Here is a 13,262-nt window from a genome sequence, read left to right as displayed (position 1 = left end):
TATTCTACAGCAAATCCCTGGTTTGTTTAAACTTTAATCAACAGGAACGTGAATGTTCACTTGTTTCTGGCTTGTTTACAAAGGACATTTAATGCCTAGTCCTTATATAATGGTGCAACAGGAATCTGAAGCAAATTGAATTTTGGTTTATTTCTCTTCCTAGGCGTATGGGGAAAAGAAGGTAGATTTTCCTCAGTAGAGTACAGTGGAGCAAACACTTTCTTCCATTTTTGGAAAGGAGAAAGTGAATAAAGATAGGGTGGTCTCACGCATGAGGCAGACGCCTTCTGCAAGCCAAAAGTGGATGTTTTATTAGCTACCTCTTTCTCATTGGCCAGAGGTTTCTCACCTCTGATTTGCATGTAATTGAAATGTGAACTTAGAAGCAATATCATTTGCTTTATGCATAAGACAGGAACTTCTGCTTCTCCTTGGTATTAACCCCCAGCAAAAGAAGTTGACAGCAATAGAGTAAGAATAGTCCTCCTCTTACAACCTCAACTGAGCCCAAAATTTTGGTTGCTAAGCGAGACATTTGTTAAGTGAATTTTGCTCCATTTTATGATCTTCTTGCAGTTAAGTGAATCACTGCAGTTGTTAAGTTAGTAATACAGTTGTTAAGTGAATCTGGATTTCCCATTGATTTTGCTTCTCGGGTGGCAAAAGATGATCGCATGACTCCAGGACAATGCAACCATCATAAATATGAGTCAGTTGTCACATGTCTGAATTTTGATCACGTGACCGTGGGGATGCTGCAACAGTCATGTGAAAAGTGGTCATAAGTCACTTTTTTCAGTGCTGTTGTAACTCCGAATGGTCACTAAATGAACTGTTGTAGGTTGAGGACTTCCTGTATTGTCAATTACAGAAACAATGAAGGGGTAACTCATTACTCTTTTATCCAGAGAGCCTCAGTATTCCAGGCTTCAGTATCTACTTCTATATCAGTCCTCCAAAGGGCATTGAAAAAATATTTTTTTCAATAAATTCAGTTTAATTTGTCTTACACTAAGTATTATTAAGTATTTTTACTAAGCAGTGCAGTTTTGTTAATGTCACTGTTCCTTAAATTTACATAACAGTGTGTGCTTTATTCTCAGATCTCAAATGCTCAGTTGAAAATTCTGTCCAAAAAAGGGCAAAAACTTCTACCAGGAGACAGACTGAACCTATGGCACATTTCTTTAAAGTTGGAGGCTGCACAATAAATTGTTGTTTACTTCCATTGACTGTAAAATGAAAGAATGCTTGTTATCCTTTGGCATATCTAGAAGAGTCAAACAAAATAGCTCAAGGCACTAAGTCCAAACTGATTTGACAGAGAGCAGTGCTGATGAGAGACATGAGATTATGAGCATTGTACTCATTTGAAACCCTAACTTGACCGCCTCTTATTTCTGCTTACAGTTGCAAGAAAAAGTATGTGAACCCTTTGGGATTACGTGAAGTTTCGCATGAATTGGCCATAAAATGCGCTCTAAACGTCATGTAAGTCACAACAATAGAAAAACACAGTCTGCTTAAAATAATACTACACAAACATTAGCTGTTGTCATGTTTTAATTGAACATAAGATGGAAACATTCACAGTGCAGGGTGGAAAAAGTATGTGAACCTTTGGACTTAATAACTGGTTGACCCTCCTTTGGCAGCAATAACCTCAACCAAACGTTTCCTGTAGTTGCAGATCAGACCTGCACAACGATCTGGAGTAATTTTGGACCACTCCTCTTCACAAAACTGTTTCAGTGTAGCAATATTCTTGGGATGTCTGGTGTGAATCGCTCTCTTAAGGTCATGCCACAGCATTTCAATCGGGTTGAGGTCAGGACTCTGACTGGGCCACTCCAGAAGGCGTATTCTGTTCTGTTGAAGCCATTGTTTTGTTGAATTACTTGTATGCTTTGGGTCATTGTCCTGTTGCATCACCCATCCTCTGCGGAGCTTCAGTTGGCGGACAGATGGTCGTACGTCTTCCTGCAAAATGTCCTGATAAACTCTGGAATTCATTTTCCCATCAATGACAACAATCCGTCCAGGCCCTGAGGCAGCAAAGCAGCCCCAAACCATGATGCTCCCTCCGCCATGTTTTACAGTGGGGATGAGGTTTTGATGTTGGTGTGCTGTGCCTTTTTTTCTCCACACATAGTGTTGTGTGTTTTTCCCAAACAACTCAATTTTGGTTTCATCTGTCCACAGTATATTTTGCCAGTAGTGCTGTGGAACATCCAGGTGCTCTTTTGCAAACTTCAAACATGCTGCAATATTTTTTGGGGACAGCAATGGCTTCCTCCGTGGTGTACTCCCATGTACTCCATTCTTTTTTTTTTATTGAAAAGTTTTAAAATACAATTTACCTTTAAGAATCCCCCCTTCCCCCTCCCTCCTCCCCCCTCCCTACCTCCCCCCCTCCCCCCCGACTTCCCAGAGCTAAATACAAGGTATATATATAAAAAGCAATCATAAACAATCATATACTAACAATTATAAACTCTAAAATCCATCACTCTCTACCTTATATAGGATAAGACAAACCTTAATAATATTAAATATGTATAAAAAGAAACTAAGATAAGAAAAGAAAAAAAAACGAAAGAAGACTTATTCAAATGCTACATAAAACTTCTTAACCCTATACTTGTTCTGGATAAAATCAATCCATTTTCTCCATTCCATAATATAGCGTTCTTGCGAATGATCTTTCAAATAGGCCGAAATCTTCGCCATCTCTGCCAGGTCGGAGACCTTTAAAGTCCACTCCTCTATAGTCGGCAGTTCCTCTTTCTTCCAATATTGGCCTATCAAAAGTCTTGCCGCCGTAATTAAGTTCAGCATCAACTTAATGTCCACAACTGTAGCGTCTGCAATTATTCCCAACAAAAAAAGTTGCGGACAAAACTTTATCCTCTGTTTAAAAATCTTCTGCATATTCCACCAGACTTTTATCCAAAAAGCCTTAACCTTCTTACATGTCCACCATATATGAAAATATGTTGCATCTTCATCACCACACCTCCAACATTTAGGCTGATAATTCGGATACATACTTGCAAGCTTTTTAGGATCTAAATGCCATCTATAAAACATTTTATAAAAGTTCTCTCTTAGATTTTGAGCTTGAGTAAATTTTACGTTCCTCACCCAAATCTTTTCCCACGTATCCATTGTGATAACTTCCTGGATATTTTGGGCCCATTTTATCATACAATCCTTAACAAGCTCTGTTTCTGAGTCAATCTCTATCAATGCAAGATATATCCGTTTGATATGTGCTGGTCCCTGATTCCTAATTTGCTTTATCAAATTCTCATCAGTCATTGTAAATCCATTTTTCTGGTCTTCTTTCCACCTGGCCCGTAACTGAGTATATTGAAACCAATTTTGAACAACCTTCTCTTCTCACAAGAGGCTATATGATTTCAAACACCAAACGTTTCTTTCCAAACTGAGAATCTCCTTGTACGTAGTCAGGTCATGTTTGAAGCCAGCATGTATATTTTCTATTGCGTGTTTTGGAATTGCCCACAATGGTATCTTGCAACTTAACTTATGTCTATACTTCTTCCAAACTCTCAGCAATGCCTGTCTTAAAATATGCACCCTAAACACGTTGTCTACCTTCTTATCATACAACAAATATGCATGCCAGCCAAACAACAAATCGTGGCCCATGTACTCCATTCTTGTTTAATGTTTTCCTTATTGTAGATGTGTCAACAAAAATGTTAGCATGTGCCAGAGATTTCTGTAGGTCTTTAGCTGACACTCTAGGATTCTTCTTTACCTCATTAAGCATTATGCGCTGTGCTCTTGCAGTCATTTTTACAGGACGACCACGCCTAGAGAGAGTAGCAACAGTGCTAAACTTTCTCCATTTGTAGACAGTTTGTCTTACCGTGGACACATGAACATCAAGGCTTTTGGAGATACTTTTGTAACCCTTTCCAGCTTCATGCAAGTCAACAATTCTTGATCGTAGGTCTTCTGAGAGCTCTTTTCTGCTAGGCATGGTTCACATCAGACAGTGCTTCTTGAGACCAGTAAACCCAAAACAGGTGTGTGTTTTTAAAGGGCAGGACAGCTGTCAGCAACACATCCAATATCATCACACTGATTGGAGTCAAGGTTGGCTCACTCCTGGCTCCAATTAGCTCTTGGAGAAGTCATTAGGCTAGGGGTTCACATACCTTTTCCACCCTGCACTGTGAATGTTTACATGTTATGTTCAATTAAAACATGACAACAGCTAATGTTTGTGTAGTATTATTTTAAGCAGACTGTGTTTTTCTATTGTTGTGACTTACATGACGTTTAGAGCGCATTTTATGGCCAATTCATGCAAAACTCCACGTAATCCCAAAGGGTTCACATACTTTTTCTTGCAACTGTAGCAGTGCCCAAAGTAATACATTTCTATCATAGTTTTTATGATGCTTCCATGGCTGAATGCAAAAAGTTGCACTGTGGCTATGAAATGGAAGAAATATATCAAAAGGCATCATTTCTTGATTTTGCTTTCGAAGTTGATATTAACTTCAACATTTTGCATATTGGAGTGGTTACTCCCCCCTCCATCACTATGCATACATCCCTCTTTCATTCCCCATATCTGCAGTAAACTATCAGTGTGTAAGCATCAGCATGTTCTGCAAAACATTTCATTGCATGGCTTATATGAAACAGTTCAGGGCTTTTGGGTTGTTCTGGCTTTGGTTTTCAATATAGAATTTTTTAGAGATGAACTTATTCATCCTGCTTTAGTCTATCACAATATTCTTCCAAGATAAATTTAAGTGTCTTTCAGATTCATTCTTGTTTCTTGCTTCAGGAAGTATAGAAACTGCAATTTTCCCCCCTCAAGATTCTGGAAAACAGAAGGGGAAAAAAAAAGCATTACAGATTTTATTTTTCACTATATAAACAACTGAATCTTTTGGTTTTCTAAACAAGATGCCAGAAATTAAATTTCCTGTAATGAGACTGTGTTATGAGTTAATATGATTGTTATGATTAATTGAAACAATCTTTTAACTGTTCCACCTATTAATTTTTACATATTTATTTGTAATATTCATATGCGGCCGGCGTCAACTTCCCTCTGCCCAGTACGCTCCCACAGAGAGGGCCTCCTCAGGGTGCCACCGGTCAAAGAATGCCGACTGGTGGCCCCCAGGGGGAGGGCGTTCTCTGTGGGCGCGCCGGATTTATGGAATCATCTTCCGGTCGATGGCGCCTGATCTCCGCTCCTTCCGGCGCGATCTTAAAACCTACCTTTTTGAACAAGCTGGCCTGGCCTGATGGGATGGGGTTGGGTTTTATAAATTGATCTTAACTTTTTAATCTGTATTAATTTATTACGGGCATTGCTGTTTAATTATTTTTTAATTTTTGTATCTTGTTTTTTATTATGTATTGCCCTGTTCACCGCCCTGAGTCCTTTGGGAGAAGGGCGGTATACAAAATAAATAAATAAATAAATAAATATACCACTTATTTTTAAAATTACAGGGTGGTTTATAATAAAAATAATGATACATGTATATTATATTTTGTCTGATTAAGAAAAATGTATTACTTTTTTCTTGTTTCATGTAATTCCACAATAATGTCACCAACATTGAACAAATACCAAATTCAAAGGATTTGAATGGATAAGTGTATGGATAGAACCATGTTATTATTAATACTGCAGGAAATATGGATATATTGATTTAATTATTCATTCCTTATTCCATTCATCAAATTTGTATGGCTGCCCACCTGCCCCCCCCAAAAAAAGGGACTTTGGGTGGTGTACACTACAGCACTTAATTAAAAAAAGTATATAAAAACAGTCATCATTAAAACTATAAAAAGCACATGAACAAGAAAGGTTGATATTAATTGCAGTAAACGAGCCTTTGTAAGATCTTCTTGGTCCCCGGAGATCCACAGGCCTAATGGCACAGCCAGTTTGAGAGACATGTGAATTGTTAAGAGGGATGGATATGTGTTTGTGTTTGTCTGGTTTTTTTTAATATGTATATATACATGTATGTAAAAGGGGATGCAGTGGCTCAGTGGGTTAGGATGCTGAGCTTGTCGATCAGAAGGTCGGCAGTTTGGCGGGTCGAATCCCGAGTGCCGCGTAGCAGAGTGAGCACCTGTTACTCGTCCCAGCTTCTGCCAACCTAGCAGCTTGAAAGCACGTAAAAAATGCAAGTAGAAAAATAGGGACCACTCTAGTGGGAAGGTAACAGCGTTCCGTGCACCTTTGGCGTCCAGTCATGCCGGCCACATGACCACGGAGATGTCCTCAGACAAATGCTGGCTCTTCGGCTTTGAAACGGAGATGAGCACCGGCCCCTAGAGTTGGAAACGACTAGCACGCATGTGCGGGGGAACCTTTACCTTTACCATACATGTATGTATGTAACAAAAGTTTCACATATCTAACACATAGAGTTACTTTTCACTATATTTCTGTACAACTTGTAACGTAAATCTATTGCTATAGCTCTGTGAAGAGAAGGAATGAGGAATGGTTGCAATAATTTCATAGTACTCTTCAAATACCTGGGAGAATATCATACAAAAGAAGGTAAATGTTTGTTTTCTATCATTCCAAAGAATAAGACCCGAAAAAATGGGTTGAAATTACAGAAAGGCAATTTCTGATTAAATGTTAAAAACATATTCAGCAGTAAGAGTTGTTTGAATGTAAAACCTGTTATCTGGAGAGCTAGTGGACTCTCCTTCATGCAATGTATTTATTCAGAAGTTGGACAGCCATTTGCCAGGAAGAGTTCAGTTTAGATTCAAGCATGGACTCTCCAGTCTGTGGTGTACATAGTCCTTTCCAATGTTATGATTCTATGACCAACACATTGTTGCAACAGAAAAGTTCTGTCCTCTTTGCTCTGCACCTTCCCTGAAAAGAAGTCATGGTAGGCTTGGGATTGCTAACTACCCCACCAACAAGAACACCTGACAATTTAAGTCTGCTTCACCTATTTAGTGTTTTTGTTCATCACAAAGCACATGTTGCAGCTAAGAATGTCCAAAACTGTATTTGCAGGTCTTAGTTATCACACACCCTTCTTGAAGGACAGATACATAACATGGTGAAGATCAGTGACTCCTGTTACATGCATTCTAATAAATGGAAGCCAAAGCGGAAATGGCTGTCACTTCTGCTGGACTGTGGGAGATAAACTTAGCATCTGGGGCTTGCTTAATATTGGAGCAGGTGGAGAGCCATTGTTCCATCTCACCATTTCCTAATGTATCAGAGATGGACTTCCCTCCCCATAGTTCTGCATTTTATATTATCTGGCTCATCAGGAAGATGTGGGACCTGCCAGATTTAGTTGTACATCCTGCTCTGGCGCATAAATATGGAATATATCTTTTAGTAAATCTCCACACAGACTCATAAATAAATTAGTTGCGCTTTATAACCTTATATGTGTGATCACTTTTCTGTGTTTGTAATAAGATAAATATAAGCCACTGAGCAGAAACAATTAGTAAGTATTAACTCCTTTGCAAACAAACACTTCAAAATTAACAGCTATTTTGCCACTGACTTTAAGTGGTCCTGAGAAACTTTTTAAAATAAACTATATTAAACTTAAGAGAAAAGCATATATTTGTTGCTAAAATAGACCCTGTAATTATCTGGAAAATGCAACCTATATTTTTATTTTGCCCTTTTCTTATTTTATCAAGAAGCTTTGGAGAAAAGTCTAAATACAGAACATTCTCAAAAAAGGGACTTGTAGCGTTTCTGTAAGCCACTCACCTGATGCTGTGTTTTAGCTTGAACCTTCAAAACAACCCTTTCACTTGTTCTGTATCAGGGTCCAGGTCAATATCATAGAAGCAAGGCCTTGTGGGCAATCCAGGCATAGTGGTCATCTAAGGGATCAAAGAACCAGGAGTTACGCTTCAACAATTGTAACCTGGAAAGCTCTCTGCAGATAGATAGGATGAAGTAGAACAGAGGTCCCCAACCTTTTGGGCACCAGGGACCAGTGCCATGGAGAAAGGGGGTTGGGGACCCCTGAAGTAGAAGACCACAGAAAAGAACTAACCCTGCCTTATTTCAGTTCCTTTTGTTAAAACCAAATCCTTTAAATGATTGCAAAGAATTTATGGGAAAGGAAATAAAAGGCTATAATATCCCAAGCCTTATGGGACTAAGCTTATAAAAAAGCTCTGTGTTCTAAGAGATATAAAGCAAAGGAATGCACATGGAATGTAAATAGTTAAATACAGTGGATTGAAAGCATAAGCTTTATAAATGCTGTACGTTATGTATATGTAGTTTGCATCTGACAGAACTCGGTTCTGACCAGCTTATTTCTTTTTATTTTTAGGACCCATTTAGTAGTAAAAGCATTTCCAAAATTATGGTTGCTATTGATTACAGAAATAATTTTACATGAATCATAGTGCTGCAGTATACTGAATAATTAATTGAAAATAATTTTAGCCTGGATATTACAAAAGTTGGGTGGATATTTTTGTAGCCAGTAAAGATGGAATGTAAGTGAAGTATCTAATTTCATACTTTTTTTTGGTACAAATTCTAAATATGTTTCTAAATAGGCAGTCCTTGATTAACAACATTCAGTACCATTTGAACTAACAACAGCACTGAACGAATGGAATTTATGACTTATCCTCAAAGTTATGGCCTTTGCAGCGCCTCAGGGTCACGTAATCAACATTTGGGTACTTGAGAACCAGCCCAGACTGCAGTATGTGCTTCAACTGCCCCCCACCTGCCTATCTCCCCACCCCATCTCTGCCTTTTGGCCAGCCTGCAGTCTGCCACCTTCCAACTTCCCTTAGCTGACAATGGCAAGTGTGGCAAGGCAGTGGAGTCCTGTCTGCCAAAGGGAGCTTGCCAAGCCTGGCTAGGGAGGAAGCAGCAGGATAGAGCCGGCAGTTTGGACAGGACAGGAGATGAATGAGGTCCTCACCTAATGACACAGTCCTCACCTAATGACTATTGGAACTACTGTTGTTAAGCAGTGCAGTCACATGATGTTTTGCCTAACAACATCTTCACTTAGCAATGGAAATAGGGTTGTTAAGCAAAGACTACTGCATATAATATTCTATAGAGTGAGGAGAATGTTTGAACTATCCCCACTAATCTACAGGAGTTATGTCCCTCTTCCCAAAGAGAGAAAGAAAGATAAGTGTTCGTTATAAACTGAAAGAAAAAAGATCACCATATTAAAATATTGCATAAAACAAAAAATAAGATTCCAAGTACAAAAATACACTCAGCAAGTTTGAGTCTGTACATTCTTTTCCTTTTCCATGAATCTTTTTTCTCTTAAGTTTCCTTTCCCAGTATTATTGTCTTTCCATGATCTCAGTAAACTGCTATTGACCAACAATTAAGGGAAGCCTCAACAACTTCCAAACTCAGTTTTCTCTCAGAATCTTTCTCCTGATTCTTAATGAAGAAATAAAACTTTAATTGCATGCTATTCTGAATATATTGCTTTACTTAAAGCTAAATACATACACAAATTATACAGAGATTATGCAGTTTGCATCTTAATAGATCTTTAAAAAATTAACTATAAGCAGCTAATCAAAAGACAGAAATTTCTTCCAAGAAATATCCAACATCAGTCTTGAGGCAATTAAAGCAAGCTGATTATATCCTATGACAATACAGATACTGTGACAAATGTTTGTTGCAAATGTTCTTGGATCCTGGCAGGCTGATCTGATAACAAATGTGAAAACAAATATCCCAGCAATAGGTAGGAACAACTAGGGTGTTTGAATCGATGGTATTGTTACACAGCAGAACCAGTGCTGGGATTCAGCCAGTTCGCACCAGTTCGGCAGAACCAGTAGCTAATTTTTTGTTGCCCAGGCCCAGAATGGACTTCCAGAAGCGGCAACCACAGACAGAACTGGTTGTTCACATATTTGAATCCCACCATTGAGCAGAACCAATTATAAGGTACTTTCTCTCCAAATCAAGCCAGCCCAAAATGTAACAGAAGCAGACCAAAGAGGAAAATTGCAAAGATATGCATTGCCAAAGAAAACAACAACATTGAAGGTTATGATCTCATTCTAATTAAACATGATGGGAAGAAATCCATAATTAGATCTCCTCTGGTTCTTAAAAAATGTTATTTTTTCTAGAGAAAATATCAGTTTGGGATATCCAATTGTGGTAAAGCATTTTGTAGAAATTTACATAAACATAACAGAGAAGTGATAATTGAAGCAATCTATGGAGGGAAAGATTGTAGGAAGGGGTAATAAAGCTAATATTTAGAAATATGTCTGCCTAAGAGGAAGACAAAAATCACAACAAAACATATTTTGTGACTCCCATTATCTGAGAAAATTATGAAAACAGAGGAAGGTTTGTGACATTCATTACAATTTCCCAAACGGGAAATAGCTCATCCAATTGACATTCTCTCTGTACACACACACACACACACACACACACAGAGAGAGAGAGAGAGAGAGAGAGAGAGAGAGAGAGAGAGAGAGAGATATTTGATTTCATAAATTGCCTTATTCAGTAACCTGCAGATAGAATTCTTTATTGGCCAACTGTGATTGGACACACAAGGAATTTGTCTCTAGTGCATAAGCTCTCAGTGTACATACAAACAACAAAGTGATAAATCATAGATCATAAATCATAAGATACAACAAAAACATAATATACCAATAGGAGAAGGTAGCAGGAAAGATGAGAAAGATGAAAAGGATGAAAAGATGACAAGGATAAAAGCAATACAGTCATTTACATGGGTAAATATCTTTAGGCAGAAGACAGTGCTGTAGGAGTTAGGTACTTAGCAGAATGATGGCTTGGGGAAATAAACTATCTCTGTGTCTAGTTGTTTTGGCATGCAATGCCCTATAGCGGTGTCTTGGGGGAGAAGTTGAAACAGTTTATGTCAAGGATATGAGGGGTCTATAGATATTTTCTCAGCCTTCTTTGTGGTTCATGCAGTATACAGGTCCTCAATGGAAGGCTGGTTGGAATTGTTTTATCTGCAGTCCTAACTATCTGTTGAATTCTGTACCTGTCCTGTTTGGTTGCAGCACCAAACCAGATAGTTACAGAGATACAAATAGCAGACTCAATAATTCCTCTGCAGAACTGTATCCGCAGACCCTTGAGCAATCTGAGCTTCTTGAGACGACACAGGAAGAACATTATTTGTTGTGCCTTTTTAATGATGGTTCTAATGCTAAGAGTCCATTTCAAGTCCTGGGAGATCATAGAACCCAAAACTTGAAGGTCTCTATTGTTGATACTGTGTTGTCTAATATTGTAAGAGGTGGTAGAATAGGAGGGCTTCTCCTAAAATCTACTATCATCCCTACAGTTTTAAGAGAGTTCAACTCCAGATTGTTCCATCTGCACCACAGGGCCAGTTGTTTTATCTCCTGTCTGTATGCAGACTCATCATCATCTTGAATGAGATCAGTGACTGTTGTCATATGCAAGATTGAGTTGGCTTGAAGATCAACTAACATTCTAAACTCTGTAATAACAATACATTTGGGCGGAATCATACTTTTCAAAAATAAATGAAATAATTAATTTTTGTTTTAAGGGCATAATCCCTGCTCGGTATCTCAAAAATGTTTTAGGAACACACTAAATCAAATTTAGAGATGAATGGTTTTATGAAAATATATTGATTTATTTTATTTTTACATAAAAATGAGTTAGAATGTAATAACTACTACAATTTTAAATGTTTATGTTAATATGCCATTTAAAAATAGTAATTGATAATTTAATTTTTTTAATTAAAAGCAATGCTAATATTAAACACACATATGCATTATTTTCCTATTAATACCCATACCTAGAAAAATATATTCATTTATCTGCTGCTACTTGCTATTAGCATAATGTGAATGATAAGGCCGCATATATAAAATTAAGACTGGCTCCCATTCAAATTAGGCAATCTTTCTTGACTTTACAAACAAGAACATTTTATTCTCTCAGGGAAGAAAATGTATCTGTTCTTCAAACAATACAATCAACAATTGAAATCAGGACAATATTTATGAAGTTTATATATTCCAAACAGCAGTATAAAGTATTATATTCAAAATGGGAGGAACTTTCAAACTTCAAAAATAAAGTTCACCAACAAGGCACAAAATAATCAAGCCATTTCATAGACAGAAATTATTCATTCCCAGCTTTAAATTTAGAAGCTTGAAACCAAGAACAAATTCTCGATACTTTCATTATCTCCCAATATCTTCAAGTCTATCTATCAATCATATATTTCCTCCAAGAAAAACCAGGGACTTCATGAACAGATTTGTATGTATATAGATTTAAAATAATGGGCAGATATACTTATTACAGTATTGCTACAATGAATTTTTCTATTCTGTTACTCTAAGTCTTACAGTTGTTCACGTCCACAAGCTCCACAGGAAGTCTTCGGCTTATGATGGCAATTGGGACCAGAGTTTCTAAGTGAGGTAGTCGGGAAAACATGATATCGCCTGACTGTATTGCTTAGTGATGGCAATTCCATCATCCTGATTGCCCTCATTAAGCAAGGACTATGTGGGTTATTAAGCAAGGACCTCACCTGACCCTGATTTATGTGTTCCCGGTGGTTTATCCATTAACTTTGCTTGCGGGAGGTCAGCAGGGAATGTCAGAAATCGCAACCACATGATTGCAGGGATGCTGTGATGCCAGAACTTTGAGGACCAATAAATACCATTCATTCAGCAGCATTAAAACTGGTTGCTGAATGAATGGTAGCAACCTGAGGACCACCTGTACGCAGAATTTTTCCAGTGTTGGAAGTGCAAGCTTTCTCCTTTCCTTTCATAACACCCAGAAACATACATACATACATATTATATGGCTGCCCATCTACAATGATGACTCTGGGCAGCACAGAAGGATTAAAACCATACAAACAATGATCCATGATGCCCAAGACAAACAATAAAGCCTAGTTATGAAATCCACCTCAGCAGCAGAGATTTTCTAACTTTTCAAAGCTAATCGGTTAACATTTCCAGCACTTGGAATAAAAAATTGATGGAGAGAGTCTCCCTCCCTCTACAACTAGCAGAAAATTCCCAATGAAGACATCAGGTTTCCATCCAGAGAAGGCTCTTGCTTGATCCAAGCCACTTTTCACATATTACCAGACAGTTTTACAGGAATACTGCCATTAATTCAATAGCACTTGAAAAGTAGACAGTATGTTTGATACTAT

At 37.8% G+C, this 13,262-nt stretch overlaps 1 protein-coding gene across 1 annotated transcript in view; it reads right to left on the bottom strand.

The window, feature by feature from the left end:
• Positions 1 to 3,712: 3,712 nt before the first annotated feature.
• MTHFD1L (methylenetetrahydrofolate dehydrogenase (NADP+ dependent) 1 like) overlaps positions 3,713 to 13,262 on the bottom strand; it is a 141,118-nt gene continuing 131,568 nt past the window's right edge. Inside the window, exons 27-28 of the mRNA XM_081312960.1 lie at positions 7,787 to 7,902; positions 3,713 to 4,867 (exon numbers count right to left, since the gene is read on the bottom strand). Coding sequence (XP_081169086.1) covers positions 7,813 to 7,902 — 90 coding nt within the window. The 3' untranslated portion in view covers positions 3,713 to 4,867; positions 7,787 to 7,812. The remainder of the gene's footprint in view (positions 4,868 to 7,786; positions 7,903 to 13,262) is intronic.

Source organism: Vipera berus (assembly GCF_964194415.1).
Source record: "Vipera berus genome assembly, chromosome: 1".
Classification (NCBI taxonomy): domain Eukaryota; kingdom Metazoa; phylum Chordata; class Lepidosauria; order Squamata; family Viperidae; genus Vipera; species Vipera berus.
Note: the sequence above shows the minus strand (reverse complement) of the source record. Positions and strands in the feature narration are given on the sequence as shown.